The 25,462-nt window shown below is 48.5% G+C and overlaps 1 protein-coding gene across 10 annotated transcripts in view; it reads left to right on the top strand.

Moving 5' to 3' along the window:
- The window catches only part of EVA1C (eva-1 homolog C), a 135,948-nt gene that overhangs the window by 99,620 nt on the left and 10,866 nt on the right, over positions 1 to 25,462 (top strand). For 5 of the 10 annotated variants that reach the window (XM_061417874.1, XM_061417185.1, XM_061417706.1 and 2 more), the window contains one exon: positions 1,940 to 2,507. The exons of 3 other annotated variants lie outside the window; for them this stretch is intronic. In XM_061417874.1, the coding sequence (XP_061273858.1) occupies positions 1,940 to 2,316 (377 nt within the window). In that variant the 3' untranslated portion in view covers positions 2,317 to 2,507. Of the gene's footprint in view, positions 1 to 1,939; positions 2,508 to 21,497; positions 22,206 to 25,462 lie in introns of those variants that run through there. 2 more of the 10 variants (XM_061417439.1, XM_061417614.1) reach the window with 2 other exon arrangements.

Raw genomic sequence — 25,462 nt, 5'->3', positions numbered from 1 at the left:
AAATGCCAGCATCTCCCAATCCCAGTTCTACCACCACTTGCAGAAATAGAACACAAAAGATGTGCCTCCAGTCGACCAAATCTTCAAACTATCTTGGCGCTTCCCTGGTGGCTCAGACAGTAAAGAACCTGCCTGCAGTGCAAGAGATGTGGGTTCCATCCCTGGGATGGGAACATACCCCGGAGAAGGGAATAGCATCCCACTCCAGTATTCTTGCCTGGAGAATTCCATGGACAGAGGAGCCTGGTGGGCTGCAGTCCATGGGGTTGCAAAGAGTTAGGACTGAGTGACTAACAACACTTCCAGAATCAAAATAACCTTAACTCTTGGGAAAAATATGTTGTTGTTATTTTTATAATGTTTTAATATTTTAATTTAAAATTTACTAGTTTTAATGTTATAATATATTGTCTGCATTGCAGACACAGCTCACTGCCCCTCTCCCCGCCAAAATCAGCTTCGCGTTCAGACTTCTGTGACTTAGGGAGAGTGATGAGACTGTGCTCAGAGGGCTGGTGGCAACAAAGAACATTTGAGGCTGGTGACTTCACCAGTGACTTGAACTGCGAGTGAAGGAAGCCAACCGGGGAAGTTTCACGTTTCACGAAGATAACGTGTCCCACTTAGAGCTCTCCCGTCAGATCACAGGGCCTGGGTTTCTTGACTGGACATGAAACGTAACAGCCGTTGAGATCTGAACCTCCAGTCTGTGTCTCTGGGAAGGACAGAGGCAGCAGAGCCAACAGTCGTTATTCAAGTGGAGTGAACAGGAGGCTGTGTGCCTGGAGGAGGATGGTTCTGTGGAGACGTAGGAGCACGTGCCAGTGGTTGTAGATGTTCATCTCACAAGCTGCTCACAGCTCAGGAGCTGGGTTCCTGTCCTGGCTCCACCTAAAGAAGCCAACCAAGCTCAGACGGTGGCTCCCCATGCCACCCTCAGTCTGAGTCTCTATGTTGGGGATTCACAAAGTACAGCCCACAGGCTGGTTTTGTAAATAAAGTTTTATTAGAACACAGCCATATCTGTATCATCTTTCATGTTACAACAGCACAGCTGAGAAGTTGCCACACAGATCCTGAGGCCCACGAAGCCTAAAATAGGTCCTATCTGACCCCTTATAGGAAAAAAAATCTGTCAGCTCCTGATCTATATTATAGGAAAGTTAACTGGATTGTTACTTCCCCAAATGGAAATGCTAGTACCTCCAGGGATACAGAGCTGAAGAGGAGTAGTCCTTTCCACATAGGGCTAGTGTAAGGATTAAACATATATTAGGATTTAGACCAGGGTACATAGTACAAATTAGCATTACTTCTATTCCTATTATACAATCATTTGGATGTTGAACTTTCATTACCAGAACCTTTATTTATATTTATTTTTTAATCTGAAAGAAATTAAGCTGTGTAACATTTAATATCTTAGGACTTACACTCATACTTTATATGTAATTCATTTTTCAAAGTTTACTACAATGAATAATAGCTGACAGCTTCTTAAACATTTGTTATGTGTCATTGAGTGTTCTGAGAGCATCATAGAAAGTAACTCAACTTTATGATAGAAAGGGGCTTTGGGCTCCATTTTACAGGTGAAAAAAACTGAGGCAGAGAGAGGTGATGTAATTTGTCAAAAGTCACACAACTAGTGAGTGGCAGGTCTGCATATGAACTCAGGAAGGTTCAGCTTCTCAGGTCCTTTGGTATGTGCCCTCTCATAAACATACATATATTGACTATACATGCTCCAAACTGCTTTTTTGTTTGTTTTAATTAGTCGGGGTATATGCTCTTAGGTGTGGATGGTCTCAGAGATTCTGTCCAGGATTGGGATTCTGCGTTACCCTCCTGCCTGGGCACATAACCGTTTCTATGGGACTTAGGCCTGCTGAGGACTGGCGGCTCCTCTGGGTCCTGATGTGCTCTCTTGCCTTTGCAGCCCATCCCGAGAGAGCCGCCCTGCTGTTCGTGTCCAGTGTCTGCGTTGGTCTGGCACTCACGTTGTGTGCTTTGGTCATCAGAGTGTCCTGCACCAAGGACTTCCAGGAGCTGCAGCTGGCGAGGGAGCACCTTGTGCCAGGAAGTGACAAGGCCGAGGAGGACAGCCAGGATGAGGAGGGGGAGGAGGACTCCTCTGACTCCGACTTCCCAGGGGAACTGTCTGGGTTTTGTAGGACTACATATCCTGTCTACAGTTCCATAGAGGCTGCAGAGTTGGCAGAAAGGATTGAGCGCAGGGAGCAGATCATCCAGGAAATATGGATGAACAGTGGCTTGGACACTTCACTCCCGAGAAACATGGGCCAGTTCTACTGAGAGCCAGATACAGGATGTGAGCACACTTTCTGAAGAGGGAAGGTTCCCAAAGCCCCTCCAGCTCTGTTCCGCTTGTACCTTCTGTGAAGGAGAATTTGTCATGCCATCCAATACTGGGGAAGCCAGAAAGTTCTTAAAGGGACATTTCAAACTGTTTACAGCACATCCCAAAATAAATCTGGAGGGAAGAAGTCTTGGTCTTCTATTATTTATCTAAATTCATGTGTATATGCTAACAGAACTAGAGTTCACATTTATCGAGCACTTATAATGCCCAGCACTGTTCTAGCTGCTTTTCATGCACTAAGTTATTTAATACTCATGACAACTTCATGCGATGATGCTATCATTCTCATTTTACAGATGGATGTTTAGAAGATCTCTGTCTATCCATCAAGAAATTATACTAATATTCAAGATGGCAAGCATGAGTTGAGTGACCTCAGGCTCACTGGTGGTATTATGTTTAGAGACAGGGTTGGCAAAAAAAAATTTAAAGTGAAGATAATAAATATTTTAGGCATTTCTCTTCAGATAGTGTCTACCCCCACTACTCACCTCTGCCACTGGAGCTCAAAAGCAACCACAGCTAATACATAATGGATGAACACAGCTGTGTTTCAATAAAACTTTATTTGTGGAAACTGAAATTTGAAATTAATGAAGTTTCACGTCATATATTCTTAATTATTTTAAAATGTAAAAGCCATTCTTAGCTCATGGACTGTACAAAAACAGGCCGTAGACTGGATTTGGTCTTGATTTTATAAATAAATTATGGTTTACATGGCTCAGTGGTAAAGAATCTGTCTGCCAATGCAGGAGACAATCCATGGGCGGGGGGGAGCGGTCACAAAAGAGTTGGGCATAGTTTAGTGACTAAAACAACAGTGGTTTACAATGGGGCTTCATTCGTGGCTCAAATGGTAAAGAATCTGCCTGCAATGCAGGAAACCCAGTTTCGATCCCTGGGTTGGGAAGATCCCCTGAAGAAGAGAAAGGCTACCCACTCCAGTATTCTGGCCTGGAGAATTCCATGGACAGAGGAGCCTGGCGGGCTACAATCCATCAAGTCACAAAGAGTCGGACAAGACTGAGTGACTAATGAATGAAGCACAAGCTGGAATCAAGACTGCCGGGAGAAATATCAATAACCTCAGATATGGAGATGACACCACCCTGATGGCAGAAAGCAAAGAAGAACAAAAGAGCCTCTTGATGAAAGTGAAAGAGGAGAGTGAAAAAATTGGCTTAAAATTCAACATTCAGAAAACTAAGATCATGGCATCTGGTCCCATCACTTCATGGCAAATAGATGGGGAAACAGTGACTGACTTTATTTTTGGGGACTTCAAGATCACTGCAGATGGTGATTGCAGCCATGAAATTAAAAAACGCTTACTCCTTGGAAGAAAAGCCATGACCAGCTTAGACAGCATATTAAAAAGCAGAGATGTTACTTTGCCAACAAAGGCCCATTTAGTCAAAGCTATGGTTTTTCCAGTAGTCATGTATGGATGTGAGAGTTGGACCATAAAGAAAGCTGAGTGCTGAAGAATTGATGCTTTTGAACTGTGGTATTGGAGAAGACTCTTGAAAGTCCCTTGGACTGCAAGGAGATCCAACCAGTACATCCTAAAGGAGATCAATCCTGAATATTCATTGGAAGGACTGATGCTGAAGCTGAAACTCCAATACTTTGGCCACCTGATGCAAAGAACTGACTCCTTGGAAAAGACCCTGATGCTGGGAAAGATTGAAGGCAAGAGGAGAAGGGGACGGCAGAGGATGAGATGGTTGGATGGTATCACCGACTCAGTGGACATGAGTTTGAATAAATTCCAGGAGTTGGTGATGGACAGGGAGGCCTGGCATGCTGCGGTTCACGGAGTCGCAAAGAATCGGACACGACTGAGCGACTGAAGTGAACTGAATTGAACTGAGAACAAGAAAAGAATTTTTTTTCTTTCTTGTCCCAGAGGTACTTAGAGCATAAAAATGATGGTGTCAAATCTTCTCATATGCTGACTACCAATGAGGTCTCCCTCCTTATCTTACTTCATCATCACATCAACCCCGCAAGCAGGTATAAATCGTTGAGGAGGCTGAAGGTTGACAGGTTAAGTAGTGGGGCCAAGTCACATGGTACAAAGTGCTGGAGCTGACTCAGGGGTAAGGTGAGGAGGAAATCCTAGCTGTTCCCTCAGTATCCCAGGTATCAACAGAGAGGATGGAAGGCATTTCCCTCAGTCCCCAGATCCTGAGGGTGGAAGGCCCCTCTGAGTCACACAGAGGAGGTGGGTGTTGGGGGAAGGGCCCGTCTCTCATCAACCAGCCTAGCTGCCCGTATGGGGGAGTGGCTGCATTTTGCTTTGCTTTGTTTTTTGTTATTCAGTTTGCCTTAGTTTATTCTAGCTGCTATTACAAAAATACCGTAGACTGAATGGCTTATAAACAACAGAAATTTATTTCTATTTTGGAGGCTGAAAGTCCAAGATCAGGGGGCCAGCAAATTCAGTGTCTGGTGAGAGCCTGGCTTCCTGGCTCATAGCTGGCCGTCTTCTTGCTGGGTGCCCACATGGCAGAGGGGGCTGGGAATTCTCTGAGGTCTCCTTTGGTTCCTGCTCAGTTGCTCAGTCATGTCCAACTCTTCATGACCCCATGGACTGTAGCCAGCCAGGCTCCTGTCCATGGGATTTTTCCAGGCAAAAATACTAGAGTGAGTTGCCATTTCCTTCTTCAGGCAATCTTCCTGTCCCACAGATTGATCCTGCGTCTCCTGCATTGGCATGCAGATTCTTTACCACTGAGCCACCCAGGAAGCTGGAGGTCTCCTTTATTAAGGGTGCTAGTCTTATCCATGAGGGCTCTGCCATCATGACCTAATCACTTCTCAAAGGTCCCACCTCCAAATACCATCACATTAGGTGTTAGGTTTTAACATGAATTTTAAGGTACACAAACTTTTAGTCTACACCAAAGTTGAAATTCATGTGAAGTAAAATTAACCACTTTAAGGCACGCAGTTCAGTGGCTTTTAATATATTCACAGTGTGGTAGGACCACCACTTCTACCTAATTCTGAAGTGAAGTCGCTCAGTCATGTACAACTCTTTGCTTCCACCATGGACTGTAGCCTGCCAGGCTCCTCCCATGGGATTTTCCAGGCAAGAATTCTGGAGTGGGTTGCCACTTCCTTCTCCAAAGGATCTTCCTGACCCAGGATCAAAACCAAGTTGCCCACATTGAGGCAGACTCTTTACCATCTGAGCCATCAGGGAGGCCTCTTCTACCTAATTCCAAAACACTTTCAATACCAGAAAGTAAAACTCCTGCCCCAGTAAGCAGCCACTCCCCATCCCCTCCTTTCTCCAGCCCCTGGCAACTACCAGTCTGTGTCTGTGCATTTAGTTATTCTGGGTAGTTCATATAAAGGGAATCACACATGTAAATGGAATCTTTGGTCACTGGCTTCCTTCATTTAGCATAATGTCCTCAAGTTCATTTGTGCTGTGGCATGAATCAGTACTTCCTTTTTACGGCTGAATAATATTTCACTACATGTATAAACCAGGCTTTCCTCGTGCCTCAGACGAGGAATCTGCAATGCAGGAGACCTGGTTCAATCCCTGAGTTGGGAAGATCCCCTGGAGAAGAGAATGGCTACCCACTCCAGTATTCTTTCCTGGAGAATTCCATGGACAGAGGAGCCTGGCAGGCTACATTCCATGGGGTTGCAAAGAGCAGGACATGACTGAGCAACTAACACTGTCACATATGGAGAGACCACGCTGAGTTCATTAATTCATCCATTTGTAGACATCTGGGTTGCTTCCGCGTTGGGCTCCTGTGAGTAGTGCTGCTGTAAACATTCATGTGTAGCATTTTAATAGCAGTGGAACTACACAGGGACTTCCCCAGCAGTCCAGTGATTAAAATTCCAATGCCTTCAGTGCAAGGGGTGCAAGTTCAATCCCTAATCGGGAACTAAGATTTCATATACTGCTCACAGTGCAGCCAGAAAAAGAAAAGAGACTACATGTAAAAACACAATTGCAGATACAGTTGACTAGGCATTAGGTGGATTCCATTCAACTAAAGGAACAGGGACTGAAGGTGAGTCAGAGTGACACTCTTGCTTCTGTCAATTTCAGAATGTGCGTCTCTTACACTTACCTGAGAAGGTGGGAAGGTAGGACTCGGTCCACAGAGGTGTCATATGCACAGGCTAGGATGGTGTAGGCAGAGGCTGAAACCCCTCAGCACCTCCAGGGACCCGAGTCGTCCATCTATAACATAGGGGATTGGGAGAAGTTGACAGGGCGGGATGACTCGCTTTCAGTCTGTCATTAGAGATAAATCTCTTCCAGGTCATAGCAGAGAATGAACATATGGCTCCATTGTTTAAATTCTTCATGAGAATTTTGTTCTAATCAAAGAGAACCCTTGTCCTTTTATTTCCTGAGCTCAGCAAGAGGCACTTCAGTGCTGTCTCGGCTCCCAGAACAGCCTCCCACCACGGTCTCTAGTCCTAATTCCCAAGCAGCATCTTCTCTGGCTCCGTGAACATAACTACCTTCATCTGATGGCTCTGTGAGCCTAAAGAGAACATGCCAGCTGAAGGTTTTTACTTTTTCAGCCAGAGAAAGAGCTGCGCCCACACTGACCTCAGTCTCAAAGCTCTTGTTGAATGCCACAATGGTTCTTCTCTTACCTGTGTCTCCCCCCAACCTCCACACACATGCACATCCTCCCAGGACCCCCAGAGAGGCAGCTGGGAAACAGGCCAGCCAAGGCGAAGAGCAGTCTTTGGCTTGCACAAATGCAATAAGTTGTTCGTTTGCATTTTCCGAGCCCACGAGAAGAATGCCACGGTCTTCTCAAGGAAGGAGGCTGAGGAGTCCTGCTGAGAATGTTTGGATGGGCACAAAGCCCAGGAAGGAAAGGACCAGCGCAGCTTTGAATCAGGGGTTGCCAATGGAGTGCGTGGCTGGTGGAAGCTCCCAGGTGGAATTCCGCCCAGAGAGTGCAGGGCACTCATAGACTGCTGCTTCTAAGCTTTGTGCAAGTCGGGGCCACTGCCGCCCCACGGTCTCCAGGCGGTGGGGTCCCAGAAGTCCTGTGAAAAGAGGCCAGCTCGGTGGGAAGTTTGCCCATATCACTGCCTCAGTTACTTGCTGCAAAACACTGACTTTGAAAATGTGAGCCTCCTGCTGTAAAATTCAGTCCTTCTGGGTTCACAGAGCTTGTTAGCTGGGCCCGTCTTGCTCTGTCAATGTTGGGGCACTTGCTGCTTCATGGAGGAGTGCACAGCCAGAAGAAGTGATGTTGCTCAGTTGTGTGTAACTCTTTGTGATCCCAGGGACTGTAGCCTACCAGTCTCCTCCGTCCATGGCGTTTTCCAGGCAAGAGTACTGGAGTGGATTGACATTTCTTTCTCTAGGGGATCTTCCCAACCCGGGGATTGAACCCAGGTCTCCCATATTGCAGGCAGATGTTTTACCCTTTGAGCCACCAGGGAAGCCCACACACAGCCAGGGACCAAGAAATTCCCCAGAGGCCCTGTGAGTGGTCCCACTGCCAACCCCACAAATGGGCCAGGCATGATGCTGTGCCCACCCAGAACCCTGCACCAGGCCTGGTACCACCCCAGCTGCTGCAAGGGCGGCTGTGAGTGGCCCAGAGCTGTCCTCTTTTGCAGAGAATTGCCCCTCACCAATTCTGTCAAAGGTTCGTCTAGTCAAGGCTATGTTTTTTCCAGTGGTCATGTGTGGATGTGAGAGTTGGACTGTGAAGAAAGCTGAGCGCTAAAGAATTGATGCTTTTGAACTGTGGTGTTGGAGAAGACTCTTGGGAGTCCCTTGGACTACAAGGAGATCCAACCAGTCCATTCTGAAGGAGATCAGCCCTGGGATTTCTTTGGAAGGAATGATGCTAAAGCTGAAACTCCAGTACTTTGGCCACCTCATGCGAAGAGTTGACTCATTGGAAAAGACTCTGATGCTGGGAGAGATTGCGGGCAGGAGGAGAAGGGGACGCCAGAGGATGAGATGGCTGGATGGCATCACTGACTTGATGGACGTGAATCTGAGTGAACTCCCGGAGTTGGTGATGGACAGGGAGGCCTGGCGTGCTGTGATTCATGGGGTCACAAAGAGTCGGACACGACTGAGCGACTGAACTGAACTGAACTGAATTCTGTCTTAGGGCTTCCCCGGTGGCTCAGATGGTAAAGAATCTGCCTGCGATGCAGGAGACCCTGGTTCAGTCCCTGGGTTGGGAAGATCCCCTGGAGGAGGAAATGGCAACCCACTGCAGTATTCTTGCCTAAAGAATCCCATGGACAAAGGAGCCTGGCAGGCTACAGTCCATTGGGTTGCAAAGTGACATGACTGAGTGAGCACATTTCTGTCTTAGCCTGCTTGGGCTGCTGTAACAAAATCCCACAGACTAGGTAGCCTATAAAATTTAGAAATTTCCTCCTCACAGTCTGGGGGCTGGAAGTCCAAGCTCAAGGTGTCAGCATGGTATGGGGAGGGCCCTCTCCTGGGTTGTAGACTTCCCGCTGTGTTCTCACACGATGGAAGGGACACAGGGAACTTTGTAGGGTTTCTACGATAAGGGCACTAATCTCATTCATGAGGGCTCCACGTTTTTGATCTAGAAAGCTCTAGAGGGATTTCCCTGGTGGTCTAGTGGTTGAGATTCCAAGCTTCCAATGCAGAGGGCGTGGGTTCGATTCTTTGTCAGGGAACTAAAATCCCACTTGCCATGTGGTGTGGCAAAAACAAAACAAAAACAAAATCTCCCGGAGGCCTTACCTCTGGGGCTTAGGATGTGAACGTGAATTTGGAGGGGCACAAACACTCAGACCACAGCAATTTTCTTGGAAGTATTTCTCCTAAGAGCACTGCTTCAATAAGCCACTCGTTCAGAAATCTTGGGAAACTGGACTTCCCTGGTGGTACAGTGAATAGGAGTCCACTTGCCAACACAGGGGACATGGGTTTGATCCCTGGTCTGGGAAAATTTCACATGCTGAGGAGCTTAAGTCGGTGTGCCACAGCTGTTGAGCCCTCAAAATGCAGCTGCTGAAGCTCGAACACCTAGAGCCCATGCTCTGCAATAAGCGAAGCCATTTCAATGAGAAGCCCGTGAGCTGCAGCTGGAGAGTAGCCCTCACTCGCTGCAACTGGAGAAAAGCCCGTGAACCAATGAAGCCTCAGCACAGCCAAAAGGAAATAATTGAAAAAAAAAACACCTGCATTTAAAAAAGAAAAACCACCATAAATGAAAGCTTTTCTTTTCATCAATTCCATCAAATTCATCGATTTCGTCAATTATTTCTTCCTCCTGAGTTTCAGCATCCAGCATGGCCAAAACGTCATCAGTTACACTGTCCTCAGAGGATCGGACAGAACTCAAGGGCAAAATGAGAACAAGCTGCTGAAGAGGACAAGGCAGCCTCCAGCCCTGCCACAGAGAGGAGTTTGGAGGAGGAATGACTATCCGCAGAGCTCCCAGAAAAGTGTCAAGGCCTGACCTTCTTTGGATTCTTCAGCCAACTCCATTGTGAAGTTGGACCTGAAAAGCCGGGCCCAGTGTTGGCAGGATAGTCATAAACCCGGAACTGTGGTCAGCTTGGTTTTAAGAAGCCCATTGTAAGCCTGACCACCAGTGCAGAGTTGGCCAAACTCCATCCCATGACTGGCCCATAGCCTCAGAGATTAAATCCTAAATAAACACTCCAGCTAAATGCCCTGTCGACTGGAAGCCATACTGGTCTATAGCTGGAAATAAGGCAAGAAAGAGGCACGATAATATCAGCCAGATAAGGGAAAATGCAGGAAGCCAGCTAATAATCATCCAAGGCCATCACATTCTTTGTAGGAATTTCAAGTCAACAGGCACCTCCCTGCGGGGGCAGTGCTAGGCTCCCTTGAGAATGAATGAGCCGGTGTCTAAACACAATGCTGATCGTCCAACACAGAGCCAGCAGCCACATGTGCCTAGCTAATCTTAAACCGAAAGCAGTTAATAGCATTTAAAAGTCAGCTCCTCAGTCACACTAGTGACTCAGTGGCCACGTGGCCAGTGGCTCCTGTCTTGGATGGTGCAGGGAGCTCTGCTGGGCGATGCTGAGCCAGAGTGTTCGGTCAGACAGGGAGAGCCAGGCCCAGCTCACTGCAATGAAATGGAGCAGGTATTTCATTACCAACCGAGGGTGTCATCGGATCAACATCACAGGTGCAGAATGTGTACGCGTGGCTGAGTCTCTTCGCTGTTCCCCTGAAACTATCATGACATTGTTCATCAGCTATATCCCAATACAAAATTAAAAGTTTAAAAAATATATATATATAATATTTGCTGACTCAATAAATAAATAAAAATAAATCTGGGCACAGAAACGTGGGACAAAGTTGCACCTACTCCCACTGGGCTCACCTTTCTGGGGACACCCTGACGTGCCCCTAGTCCCCAAGCCCTGTGGGCTCTGTCCTATGGCGGCCCTTGGTGCCATCCAGTCTTTGTACGTCCCGATCCCTGCAGAACCGCAGCCCCAGCCGTCGGGTCTGCCTTTCCTGCCCCAGAGAGGGGGGAACAGCCCATGGGGGCCTTTTGCCCCAGCCACCTGTCCTGCAGCAGCAGCTGCTGTACATTCCCCTTCTTTTGCCTCCTGAGAAGCACAGAGCTTCCGAGATGAGCCAGCCCCCGCATTCCTCCTGACCCAACGGCTAGCAGCAGCCCCCCACCCCCAGGAAGGGTCCAGAGAGAGACCCCAGGCCAAGCCTTCCTCACCTCGAGGCCCTGTCCCCTTACCCCGCCAGGCAACAGCAGCTGACCCACCAGGCCCACCCCTCCCGCCTTCCTCTTCCTGTTCACTTTCAGGATCTTCCATCTCTCGGCCGAATCTGGGAGCAGAGTCTGCACAGGCCTTCTCTTTATCCTTTGGGGATTTCAGCTTCACAACCCAGAGTGTAGGAATGGTGTTACATGCTCAGAAAGATGGCCCTGGGAACCCAGAAAGATGGTTCTACCTGATGGGCTGGAGAGGCTGATGGGAGGTGGTGCTCAACGGGGCCCTCAGGAATGAGCAGAGTTGTCAAAGGTGGTCGTACGGGAACATGAGCGGGGGGCGGGGGAAGCCGCAGCAGTGGGCCAGGAGGTGGGAACAGGAGGCACATGTTTGGGAATGGGGAGCAGTGAGGCCTCAGGCTAACAGGGTACAGAACCTCAGGCGCTGGACTCCAGACAACAGGAGTGGCTGTAGAGACGGCATCACCCACTTGGGCCAGCATCCTTCCATCCCTCAGAAGCAAACGTCAGTGTTGAGAGCAGGTTCGTTATTTAGTCACTAAGTCATGTCTGACCCCATGGACTGTAGCTCGCCAGGCTCCTCTGTCCATGGGATTTCCCAGGCAAGAATACTGGAGTGGGTTGCCATTTCCTTCCCCAGGGGGATCTTCCCAACCCAGGAATCGAACCCGTGTCTCCTGCGCCGGCAGGAGGATTCTTTACCACTGAACCATCAGGGAAGCCCTGAGATCAGGCTTTCAACCCACTCACAGCCAGTAATCAGCTGGGCCTGGCCTCCAACCACGTAGGCCTCGAGCTCTTGGAATAGTAATTTCTCCTCATTTTAAGGTTGCCGATCACTATCCAGCTAGCCTTTTTTAAATATAATTTTCTTTCTTTCTTTCTTTTATTATTTATTTACTGGCCGTGCTGGGTCTTCTTTGCTTCAAGGACTTTTCTCTAGTTGCGGCGAGTGGGAGCGATCCTCCAGTTGTGGTGCGTGGGCTTCCTGTTGGGGTGGCTTCTCTTGTTCTGGAGGATAAGCTCTATGACTCATGGGCTCAGGCTCCATAGTTGTGGCACTTGGGCTTAACGGCTGTCCAGCATGTAGGATCTTCCCCGATCAGGGATCGAATCCGCGTCTCTCGCATTGACAGGTGGATTCTTTACCACTGAGCCACCAGGGAAGCCCCCAGTTAGTCTCAGTGTCTTAGATGTTACCAAATTACAACTGAATTTTCTGTTGGAGAAATTAAACAGCTTTTAATAGAAAGCTCTTCCAGGGCCTGACTCTCAAAGGTGCTTTAAGACACAGTGAACTTCTCCAATGATGCAAATGTATGTCGAGGACCGAAGGATATCTGGCACAGCCTTTCTTTGGAAGGTTTCCAGTCTTTGCTTGAAGACTGCTCAGGGCCTAATTGCATTTCTTTCCAATGGGTCCAACAGAAAACCCAGATGGGGATTTATCTGGAGGTGAAAATGCAGCCTTCCTGCTTGTAAGCACACTGCCTGGGGTATCATGAGCTCAGACTCCAGGACTCGGCAGAACAAAGACAGGAAAGCTGGTCACTTCCGATCGGGGGTGCATATTAATTCCCCGGACTTTCTCTGTTCCAACTCATGACTCCGTGGATCGAGTTCTTTCAAGAAAAGAAAAATAGACCTTGTCATTTCCTATTGTTTCAAAGACAAAATCCAGCCTGGGAAAGATTACGGCAAGAGGAAGGGGACTCGTGTTCAGATGACTAAACAGCAACCTGACCTGGAAAATGCTCGATTAGTTTCCAAGGAAGGGAGGGAGCAGCAATTAGAGGCAAGTGTCGATCACGACATGAACTCCCTTAAGGAGAAGAAAGCAGAATGTTCCTGACCCACTGACAATGAACCAGCAAGAGAATGTGTTACGAATCGATGAAGAATTTGCAAACCCAGTGAGTTGCCTCCCAGTTCTGAGAGCCTGAACTTCCTTCCTTAGAACGTGACCTCTGATTGTAAAGCCTCCGGACCCTGGGAGGGTGAGGCGTGTGCTGTCAGCAGAGGGGCGTATCCACAGGTTGGCCATGCTGGCTGCCACCAAGGTTTCTGTTCAATCAGACTCGCCTACATCACTTAGCTCAGGCACATGGAAAACTTCTTTTCTTAAGGAAGATGTCTTGGGAAGAATTTCAGCTGTCCTAAAAAAATTGGAATAAAGGCACATCGTTGTTGTTGTTGAGTCACTCAGTTGTGTTTGACTCTTTGGACCCCATGGACTGCAACACACCAGGCTTCCCTGTCCTTCACCTTCTCCTGGAGTTTGCTCAAACTTATGTCCATTGAGTTGGTGGTGCCATCCAACCATCTAATCCTCTGCCACCCTCTTCTCCTTTCACCTTCAATCTTTCCCAGCATCAGGGTCTCTTCCAATGAGTTAGCTCTTCGCATCAAGTGGCCAAAGTATGAGCTTCAGCTTCAGCATCGGTCCTTCCAATGAATATTCAGTTTACTTCCTTTAGGATTGATTGGTTGTTTTTTCAATGAGGTAGATCTGTATGCACCAACATGAAAAATTATTGAAGTCATGTTATTCAGTGAAAAGGGCAAATTGGAGAATAATGTGTAGATTATATCATTACGTAAAAGAAAAGGATTCCACATAAAACTCTATTTTTCTTCTGTGTATGCATAGACATCTACAGGTCTGGGGATTCCCTGGTGATAACAGTGGTTAGGACTCCATGCTTCCATTGCTGGGGGTCTGGGTTGGATCCTTGCTTGGAGAACTAAGATCCTGCAAGCTTGTTGCAAGGCCAAAAAAAAAGACCAAAGAACTATAGGTCTGCCTGTCACGTTTGTAGGTTTGGAGAGAAGAAATGAGTGTTACATACCACACAGCCAAGTGTTAAAATCTTATAGACATCAGGCCCAAAATAAAAAATTATGTAAAAGACATGCTCTTGCCTACCTTGACAAACATACCTTTATAACAACCCTGAAGACCAGGTTTAAACTTGGAATCCCCAGACTTCAGGGTCTGGTGCCGATGTGGCGGTGTGGGGTGGAGGGGCTGGCTGGGTCCTGACCCACCTGTCTCGTCCACCTCCCCTCGGTCCCTCCCCGGGAGGGCCCTCACATACTTAAGTGTGGACCACCGGGCTCCTGAGTCCATGCTGTGTGCCACCTATGGCCCCCCAAACAGCCTGAAAGTATGTGATCTGCTGTTAGGGTCCCAGCCCTGTAGGAAGTCAGGATGGTTGACAAGACGCTGGGGCAGAGGACAGGATGGAGAGGCTGGAAGAGAGCCCAGAGCAGGTGGGTTGGGGCACAGAAGAAGGATTCTGTGTAGAGGCAAACAAAAAACCCAAATGCGGGGGAATCTGGGCTGCAGGATACAGGCAGGTAGATGACGGGGCTAGGGAAGCCCAGGCAGAGGCCAGGCCGGGCCTCTAGCTGCCTGCCCGTCAGAAACCCAAGGGAGGGAATTCCCTGGCAGTCCAGCGGTTAAGACTCTGCCCTCACTGCCGAGGCCTGAGTTTGATCCCTGGTCAGGGAACTGAGATCCCACTTGCCCCGTGGCACAGCTGAAAAAAGAGAAAGCAACCCAGGGGAGCTTGAGATAAGAATGCAGATCCCTGGGCGCCCCCCTCCCTGAGAACTCAGTGGCTTTCAGGTGGGGATTTGGAATCTATCTTCTTAGACAACGCGGACAGCCCTGGGGATGGGGAGGGTGGCGGGCTGTAGATGGCCTTGGCTGATGACCAGGGTCGGTCCTCAGGGACAGGCTGAGGGCAGGGAGCTGAGCAGGTGAAGACAGCTCCACTCCACACCTCCAAAAATCCCACACCCTCCTGTAAGCCTGTCTGAAAGCCCACACTGACCCAGAGTAGGCAGCCTACAGCCCTGCCTACAGGGCTGGTGAGATACTCCCGTCAGTGGGGTTTTGTGAGCTCCTTTCATAGTGATTTCAACGAGGGTGACCCCTCATCCTGCTTTGCTGGAGACCAAGGGATTTTCTGCAATTCAGGAGTCTCAGTGCTAAAACCAGGATTGCTGTCCTGGCCAATCCCCCATGGGTGGACACACATCGGTGGTCCCCCTAATTTCTACCTTCCTTCTGACCAGGCCGTGCCGAATCCTGAGTCCTGAAAAGATAGACATTTCACATCGCAAGGAACGACCACTGGGTTCTAAATCTCGTTTTACTTCAGTCCATGTCCTGAAGAAATATTATAGCGTTTGCTCCTTTTCATTTTATAAGACATGTTGAAAATTGCCTTTCATTTCTAAATCCCTCTTTTCAGCTACTTTTAATATTCCTTTTCAAAGCAAGAAAGAAAAAGAAAAGGCCATTGGGGCTATAAACTTCACATACTTGGACTGGACCCAAAGGAGAATATTTATTTCAGCAAAATTCATTCAGGGTCTTGAAAGTCAAGTGTGTGAATATAAAATACACCTTTTCAGTCTAAAAATAATGGCCCTTTCTAAGCTTGGATGGCTGAACCATGACATGTCAGGTTGACGTATTCCATGCTCCCAGGAACGTGACCCCAGAAAGTGAGGAAGGAGAATGTGGTGCTTAGGGAGGTGGGGTTTGGGGACCTGTGAGGCTGCCCTGGCTGGCTGACCAACTTGGCTTCTGGGAGGGTACAGTCTAGTGACCTCACTCGGGTGCCGCTGCCTTCTCATCCTCTTGTGACTCTTCCTGCTCAGGACGTCTGTTTAAAGTCCTTTCACAAACAAGCATCATTTATTTCAGCTTCAGCCACTCATCTTGATTCCATCATGAAAGTGTGTCTGGATCTTACGCAAGGTGTGTAGGTGGGGCCAGGAGGATCCATCAGCGCCTTCAAATTCCAGCCCCATCAACTCAGGGACAGAGCACTGGGTCCCTGACACCGCCCCCCCCAACACACACACAAAGGCTACCCGGCCCTACAGCTGCAAAAACTGGGCTTTCAACCTCTCAGATCTTCACTGGCTCAGTTGTTCCTCCTGTCAGAATCATTAGCTGTTGAAGGACAAAGAGAACGGTGTGCGTGTGTATCTATATGTATGCATGCATGCATGTGCGTGCGTGTCTGTGACTCTGTGTGCGTGCCTGTGAGTCTGCGTGCGTGCCTGTCTGTGAGTCTGTGAGTCTGCGTGCGTGCGTGTCTGCGTGCGTGCGCGTCTGTGACTCTGTGTGCGTGTGTGTCTGTGGGTCTGCGTGCGTGCGTGTCTGTGAGTCTGTGAGTCTGCGTGCGTGCGTGTCTGTGAGTCTGCATGCGTGCCTGTCTGTGAGTCTGCGTGCGTGCGTGTCTGTGAGTCTGTGTGCGTGCGTGTCTGTGAGTCTGCGTGCATGCGTGTCTGTGAGTCTGTGTGCGTGCGTGTCTGAGAGTCTGTGAGTCTGCATGCGTGTGTGTCTGTGAGTCTGTGTGCGTGCGTGTCTGTGAGTCTGCGTGCGTGTCTGTGAGTCTGCGTGCATGTGTGTCTGTGAGGCTGTGTGCGTGCCTGTCTGTGAGGCTGTGTGCGTGCGTGTGTGTCTTAGCTCCCTCAGTCCTTAACATCATGTTGCCAAGTGGCCAGGGTGTTAGGTGTTGTTTCCACTTTGCAGGTCTGCGTGCGTAAGCTTGAATAGCAGCCAGCTGGTGACCAACTCTGCAGGGTGGGTGCTGGTTTCTGCTGACCTGGGGTCAAATCCCATCTCGGCCACTCAGTTGCTGTGTGACCCTGGGTGGCTTGATTGACCCCTCTGTGCCTCCTCTGGAAAGTGGAGATCGCAGTCGTACAACTACAGAGTGTGGTGACAGGAGCTAAATGAGGTTGGGAGTGCTAAGTGATTGCAGAGGGCCCTGATGTCAGAGTGCCTGGGAAATGGAGCCCTTGTTACCTGAGGATTCTCCAGATATTCTGGCCCTGGCAGGTAACCCCCACCCCCACCTTAATAGATATACATCGTTATACATTTGCCCAAACCTAGAGACTATACAACACAAAGAGTGAACCTTGATGTAAACTGTGGACTTTGGTAGTAGTAACATGTCAGTGTGGCTGCTGTAACAAACGTGCCACTCTGGTGTGGGGTCTCAGTTCTGGGAAAGGCCTGCATGGCAGGTGGGGGAACAGGGAGTTACGAGGCCTCTCTATATTTTCCATTCCATTTTGTTGTGGATCTATATGGTTCTAAAAAATAAAATCTACTTAAAAAGGAAAAAATACTTAAAAAGGTAAATAAAGACTACTTTGGGCTTCCCAGGTGGCTTGGATGGTAAAGAAGCTGACTGCTGTGCAGGAGACCTGGGTTCGATCCTTGGGTCAGGAAGATCTCCTGGAGAAGGGAATGGCAACCCACTCCAGTATTCTTCCTCAAGAATCCCATGGGCAGAGGAGCCCGGTGGGCTACAGTCCATGGGGTCACAAATAGAACAACTGAGAGGCTTACAAACCACCCCACACACACAAATGCACAAAGGCTACTTTTTAAAAAAAGGACCAGACAATCTCTTGAGAAATAAGCAAATGTCCTAGTTTATGAAATTCCTTTCATTTATTCGTTCAATAAATATTTCTTGAATTTGCCATCTCTTCTTTAGTGAGGTGTCTGTTCAGATATTTTCCCCTACTTTTAGTTGGCAAAATAAACTTGTTTTCTCATTGCTGAGTTTTAAGAGCTCCTTATATATTTCTTAGGTTAGTCCTTGATCAGATAAGGATTTTTGAAAAAATTCGAGGGTTTACCCTGTGCTGAGTGCTGTTCTAGGGAGTGAACAAAGCAGAAAACAGCCTGCCCGCCTGGAACTTAGGTTCTAAGTAACCCACCACAGGACACCTTGTGATAAACGCTGTGGGGACAAATGAAACAGAGTAACGAGGGAGGGAGAGAACACGGGGTGCTATTTATAAGAAAGGTCAGAGAAGTCCCCTCTAATAAGGCAGCGTGTGAGAACAAACCAGAAGGAAGTGAACAAGCCACGAAGCTGAGGGAGCAGGAGGGCTCCAGGGAGAGGCAGGGTGAGTGCAAAGGCCCTGGGGAAGAAGAGCAGGAGGTCAGGGTGGGGGAGTCGGACTGGGAGAGGGCAGCGGCTGGTTACTAACAGCCCTGCAGGCGCCTGGGAAGGACTTTGCCTTTGGAGTGTGCATCCATTTCCTGTAACTGTTGTAACACGTTCCACAAACTCAGCGGCTTAAAACAACAGAATTTAGTCTCTGAACCCTGGAAGTCAGACACCCAGGTGTCGGGAGGGCTGTGCCCTCTGGAGGCTCCAGGAGAGGCTCCTGGCTGCTCCTCCAGTCTCCGGGGGCTCCTTGTGGTCCTTGGCTGGTGGCTGCATCACTCCAGTCCCTGCCTTCATCTCCACGTGGCCTCCCTTCTCTCCGTGTCCCCTTTTCTGTGTGTCTCTCATCAGGACATTTGTCACTGGGTGTGGGTCCCTCCTGCATAAACCAGGATGGTCTTGTCCTGAATTTCGTTATATCTGCGGAGACTGTTTCCAACGGCATGGTGGTCTGACAGCAGCCACTTCCGGAGGCTGTGTGCATAGAGCCCACCTGGAGTAGGTTCAAGAGAAAACGGGAGGGAACGGGAGGTGTGGGCAGTGCTTTTAACAGGCTTTGTTAGAAAGGGAAGTGGGGAAGGGAGGCAACAGCTAGAGAAGGATGGGAGGTCAAGGGAGAATTTTTAATATTTTGTTGACAGAGCAGCATGGTTTGTGGAATCTTAGTTCCCAGACCAGGGATGGAACCTGGGCGCTTGGCAGTGAGAGAGCAGGGTCTTAACCACTGGACTGCCAGGGAATTCCCAACAGAGGACTTTTGAATATGACTTTTTGTGAAGAAGAGAAGGAGGCATATACAGAGCGATGGTGATGTGAAGATGGAGGGAGAAATCGGGATGCTGGCAGCCACCAAAATTTATAAGAGGCACGGAGGGGCTCTCTTTAGTAGGGACCATCTCAGGCAAACTGGCACACATGGTCATGCTATCTTATTTTCTCTTTTTGGTGACACCATTTGTCATGTGGTCTCCTAGTTCCATGACCAGGGATTGAACCTACACCCCCTGCACTGGAAGCACGGACTCCTCACCACCGGATTGCAAGGGGGGACCCTATGCAAGGGAGGATTCTCTCCAACAGCCCTCAGCAAGCACAAACCTGCTGACACCTTGATTTTGGGCTCCAGGACACACATTTTGAACTTCTGGTTTCCAAAATGTGAGATAATAAATTTTTGATGTTTAAGCCACCAATTCTGTGACTACCCTACTCTGGTATTCTTGCCTGGAGAATCGCATGGACAGAGGAGCCTGGTGGACTACAGTTCATGGGGTCACAAAGAGTTTGACAAGAGTGAGCAACCTTTCACTTCACTTTCACTGTGGTCATCTGTGACAGCAGCCACAAGAAACAAACATACTAAGTACATCCTTAAAACATACATCTATACACATTTGTGAATATATCTGTAGGAAAAAAATCACCAGAAGTGGAATTATGAGGTCAAAGGATATGTATACTTTAGAATCTGGCATATATTTACCAGGGATTCCCTTGTGATTTAGACAGTAAAGAATCTGCCTGCAATGCAGGAGATCCAGGTTCAATCCCTGAGTCGGGAAGATCCCTGGAGAAGGAAATGGCAACCCACCCCAGTATTCTTGCCTGGAGAATCCGATGGACAGAGGAGCCTGGCGGGCTACAGTCCATGGGGTTGCAAAGAGTCAGACACAACTGAATGACTAACACACACAGATATTTACCAAAACGTCCCTCATAAGCATAGCTCTAACTTCAGCTGATGACTACAACAAGAATGCCCATCGGCGCATGGAGGGTGGCTTCCAACCCCCACCTGGCCTCCTGCACACACATTTCATTGACACGTGAAGTTGTGAGTCTACCTCTGGCTGTCAGAATGTGAGCGGAGGGGAGGTGCCCACCTCCAGGGAAAGTGAGGAGACACTGTGCGTTCTCCACTTTCTCTTTTCATCTCCACCAGCCAGAAGTCCCTTCAAGATCCTGGGAAAGCCAGTAGAGCCCACTAGATGGGAGGAACCCATCGCTGAGTCACTGAACCACCACTGGAGAAATACTGTCCACTAACCAGAAACATCCGCAGAACTCTTACACAGGGAGCAATATATTTCTATCGTACCCAGCCTCTGGAATGTTGCCTTTTTGTCACGTGACCCTAACTAATACGCTGTGATACTATTTTTTAAATACAAACATCACATCTCCTGTGTCTCTTGCATTGGCAGGCGGGTTCTTTACCACGAGGACCACTTGGGAAGCCCTAAAGAGAAGAGATACTTCTGATGCCAAATTCATTACGTGGAAAGAGAGGCTTGAAGATAGGTCAGCCCCATAGACTGTAGCCCGCCAGCCTCCTCGGTCCATGGGATTCCCCGGGCAGGAATACTGAGGTGGATTGCCATTCGCCTCTCCAGAAGAACTTCCCAACCCAGAGATCGAACCCCTGGTTTCCTGCCTTGCAGGCAGATTCTTTACCGTTTGAGCTACAGGGAAGTCTCCTGGAAGATAGGGACTATTCCATAGTGAGAGATCAGTGGGATGGGTGATGCTGTGGGGAGTATGAGGCTGTGGAGGAGGTGGGGGTTCCTGCCAGAGTGGTGTCCTGGGTGGGGAACAAAGCCCAGGGTGGCTCGGGGGAGCCTGGACGGTCTGTCCACTGCAGTGGGGGCGGGGGGTGTCTGTTTTCTCTGTAAACTGGAGGGTAAGACACGTCAGGGCGGAGGGCAGGGAGCTGCTGAGGGAGGAGGTGTGATGCAGCTGTGGAGGGGGAGAATCTAAGGACCCGGGGCGCCCCCCATGACCGTGATTCTGGGGTTCTCTCCGCCATGCTGCTGGAATGTTGGTTTTAACGACGGTTGGGGGTTTTGCCAAACGAATGGGCCCCAGGGAGAGAGACTGTGGGTGCTGCCTGGACCTGCCAGGGTGGTTTCATGCGCCCTGAGGCCTGTGAGGGGGTGCTCAGATGTGGGGGTGCTGAGGGTGGCTGCTCAGATGTGGGGGTGCTGAGGGGGGCTAACAGAGCCGTCTGAAGACCCCGAGGGGTGATGAGGTGTCAGAGGCAGGGCTCTGAGGGGGAAAGGAGGGTTATGATCTAGAATGACCTGGGGGAACATCGACCTGTAGCCATCTGGAAATCGGGGTATGGGGGAGAAACTGGCCCCCAGTTTCTCTCTCATGGGAGATCCAGGCTTTCTTTCTCTTTTATTCTGTTTTCTTTCTCTTTTTATTTGAGCTTATGTGAAAAAATCCACAAATACTCCTTTAATCCACGCGTGATTGCCAACATTGTTTTTTTAAGGAACTCTGTAAATACTAGTTATAGCTTTTAATCTTGATTCCTCTGATGAACATATTATTGTTTATATTTTACTCTGCACATTACAGATTTTGTGTATTCTGACTCAGGCTTTCGATGCGATGCAAGGAAGGAGACGGCCTCCCTGGTGGCTCACATGGTGAAGCGTCGGTCTGCAGTGCGGGAGACCTGGGATCGAGCCCTGGGTGGGGAAGATCCCCTGGAGAAGGAAATGGCAACCCACTCCGGTACTCTTGCCTGGAAAATTCCATGGGCGGAGGAGCCTGGTGGGCTACGGTCCATGGAGTCGCAAAGAGCCGGACACGACTGAGAACTTCACTTTCACACAGAAGGAGACACTGAAGGGGAGGCTGAGTGTACGAGGGATTTTGTGACTGTTCCACAGGCTCTTGAGAGCCTAATGGAAGGATGTCGGGTCAGCATGAGAGACTGCTACATACTCTGTGGCTCCTTGGGACCATCAAAAATGGGAACAAAGGACACGATGGGACCACCCAGGATGGTCCCCAAGCAGATTACAGGGCCCTGGACACTCTACATTCTAGTGAAGTTCCTCATTCGACAGCTGCCTTTTTTTTTTTTTTTTTAATTGGAGGATAATTACCTTACAATATTGTGTTGGTTTCTGCCATACAGCAACATGAATCAGCCACACGTATACATATGTCCCCTCCCCTTTGAGCCTCCCTCTCACCCCCCACCCCATCCCAGCCCTCTAGGTTGTCACAGAGCCCTGGGTTTGAGCTCCCTGCGTCATACAGCAAATTCCCACCGGCTGTCTACTCTACACATGGTAATCTATACACTTCCATGAGACCCTTCCGAACCGTCCCTCCCTCTGCTGCCCCCGCTGTGGCCACAGTCTGTCCACATCTGTGTCTCCACCGCTGCCCTGCAAACAGGAGCCTCTGTACCATCTTTCTAGAGTCCACATATATGCATCGATGTGCCATATTTGTTTTTCTCTTTCTGATTTACTTCACTCTGTATAATAGGCTCTAGGTTCATCCTCCCTGTTCAGTTCAAGTTGTGTCCGACTCCTTGCGATCCCATGAACCATAGCACACCAGGCCTCCCTGTCTACCACCAACTCCTGGAGTTCACTCAAACTCATGTCCATGGAGTCAGTGATGCCATCCAACCATCTCATCCTCTGTTGTCCCCTTCTCCTCCCACCTTCAATCTTTCCCAGCATCAGGGTCTTTTCCAAGGAGTCAGTTCTTCACATCAGGTGGCCAGAGGATTGGAGTTTCAGCTTCAGCATCCTTCATTCCTTCTAATGAACACCCAGGACTGATTTCCTTTAGGATGGACTGGTTGGATCTCCTTGCAGTCCAAGGGACTCCCAAGAGTCTTCTCCAATACCACAGTTCAAAAGCATCAACTTCGGCACTCAGCTCTCTTCACAGTCCAACTCTCGCATCCATACATGACCACTGGAAAAACCATAGCCTTGACTATATGACCTTTGTTGGCAAAGTAATGTCTCTGCTTTTTAATATGCTGTCTAGGTTGGTCATAGCTTTTCTTCCAAGGAGTAAGTGTCTTTTAATTTCATGGCTGCAATCACCATCTGCAGTGATTTTGGAGCCCCCAAAAATAAAGTCTCTCACTGTTTCCACTGTTTCCCCATCTATTTGCCATGAAGTGATGGGACCAGATGCCATGATATTAGTTTTCTGAATGTTGAGTTTTAAGCCATCCTTTTCACTCTCCTCTTTCACTTTCATCAAGGGGCTCTTTAGTTCTTCTTCACTTTCCCATTAGAACTGTTTCAAATGTGTTCTGTTTTATGGCTGAGTAATATTCCATCATATATATGTACCATAACTTCTTTATCCATTCATCTGTTGATGGACATCTAGGTTGCCTTCATGTCCTAGCTAGTGTAAATAGTGCTGCAATGAATATTGTGGTACCTGTGTTTTTTTCAGTTATGGTTTCTTCAGGGTATATGCCCAGTACTGGGATTACTGGGTCATACTGTAGTTTTGGTCTTAGTTTTTTTTTTTCCCCTGACAATTTTCTATTAACATTTGACCTGTAGCAGGCACTACAAGAGAGACCCCAGCTGGACCCAAACCTGACAAACACCTTTCCTGGGGAGCTTGTGTTCTGAGATTGAGGCTATGATATGCCAGGTCTATCCCTCTGTCCAGGAGAACTCAATTATCATTTGGTTCTGGTGGGTTTGACTGTCCTGAAATCGCACCTCCTGAAACTGTGAACAAATAACTGAGATTCTGAAACTCTTTCTCTGTGCCATGTTAAGTGCTTTTAAAGGGAGTGTTTATTTTCATCTTCATGACAGCCCTATGGAATTAGGTGTATTGTCATTCCCATTTTAAGATGAGGACCTCGAGGCAGACAAAGGTAAAGCAGCCTGTTTGGATTTGGGAGCCAGCAAGTGGTGGTGTCAGGATTTGAACATGGAGCCCATGGTCTTCACCCAGGCTCCTCTGCCTGCTACCATCACAAGCAAGAGCCAGAAAAGCCTAATCCGAAATCTCTATAGATCAGGGGTGCTGCTCAATCACCACAGCTCTGGAGTTAAAAGATTTTTCTTTCTATTCCAAACTTACACCCCATCCGCCTTCTATAGTCACCCACTCCATGATCAGGTCTCACTGTCCCTTCTCTCTCAGTTAAATGGCCAAATGCCGCTTGAGGTGGTGACTTACCGTTTCAAAACTGCCAAGGGAATTCCCTGGCAATCCAGTGGTTAGGACTCCACGTTTCCATTTCAGGGGGCCCAGGTTCAAACCCTGGCTGAGGAACTAGGATCCTGCAAGCTGTGAAATGTGGCCAAAACAAACATACAACAACCAAAAAAAAAAAAAAAAACTTCTGGCAGAAAACACTCGGTGGAAGAAAAAGAGAAGTTGCCAGAGTGGACATTGATTCAGGAGCAATAAGCCATTCCCACATTTGTCTATCTGACAATGCCTTGCTGTAGCATCTGGCTCGGGGTTTTTTTGAGCATGGAACTCGGGAAAGACTCTTTGAAGTGTTCCTCTGTTTTTCTTTGTCACGCGCTTGCCCTTCTGTCTTTCAACACTCCAGCACAAAGCACTGGCTCAGTGGATCTCAGTTTTCCAGAGCCGGAGGCAACCTCATCAATTCCTACTCTGATTTCTCTTGTTTACATTGCTAAGCATTGCAGGAATGAGGCCATCAGGCTGTGAGAGGAAGATGACACGGGTTGTGTTGCTATGGTTGTGTTGCTATACCAATTAGACTGGGTTCACCTACAAGCAACTTTGTCCTGAAAATAGTGACTTAATCTATACAGAAGAACACAAATATCCATTACTGCCTGGTATGGTGGCCCATGATGTTACAGACCCAGGCTCCTTCTATCTCATTGCTTTAACACTCATAGCTTTCTTTTCCAAGGTCATCTCATAGTCCAATATGACTGCTGGAGCTCCAGCCATTACTTCTCCATTCTGGGTGACAGAAAAGAGAAGAGGAGGAAGTCACCTTTAAAGAGACAGTGATATCTCCACCCCTTCACTTTAATTTCTTTGTCCAAAGCTTTATTATCTGGCTACCCCTGGATGTAGAAAATACTAGGGGATGTAGTGTTTTACTTGGCAGCAGTGTATCCAATTAAAAAAAAAAACAGTGCTCTTTTGCTAGGAGAAAAGGAAAGAATTGCTATTTGGAGGCACATAGCAGACTTTGTCAGAGAAGGCAATGGCACCCTACTCCAGTACTCTTGCCTGGAAAATCGCATGGGCAGAGGAGCCTGGTGGGCTGCAGTCCATGGGGTCGCTAAGAGTCAGACAGGACTGAGCGACTTCACTTTCACTTTTCACTTTCATGCATTGGAGAAGGAAATGGCAACCCACTCCAGTGTTCTTGCCTGGAGAATCCCAGGGACAGGGGAGCCTGATGGGCTGCCGTCTATGGGGTCACACAGAGTCGGACACGACTGAAGCAACTTAGCAGCAGCAGCAGCAGCAGCAGACTTTGTTATAGGTTCAGTTCAGTTCAGTTCATTTGCTCAGTCGTGTCCAACTTTTTGCGA

Source organism: Bos javanicus, chromosome 1 (genome assembly GCF_032452875.1).
Source record: "Bos javanicus breed banteng chromosome 1, ARS-OSU_banteng_1.0, whole genome shotgun sequence".
Lineage (NCBI taxonomy): Eukaryota > Metazoa > Chordata > Mammalia > Artiodactyla > Bovidae > Bos > Bos javanicus.
The sequence above is the reverse complement of the archived record's forward strand: the minus strand, read 5'-3'. Positions and strand labels throughout refer to the sequence as shown.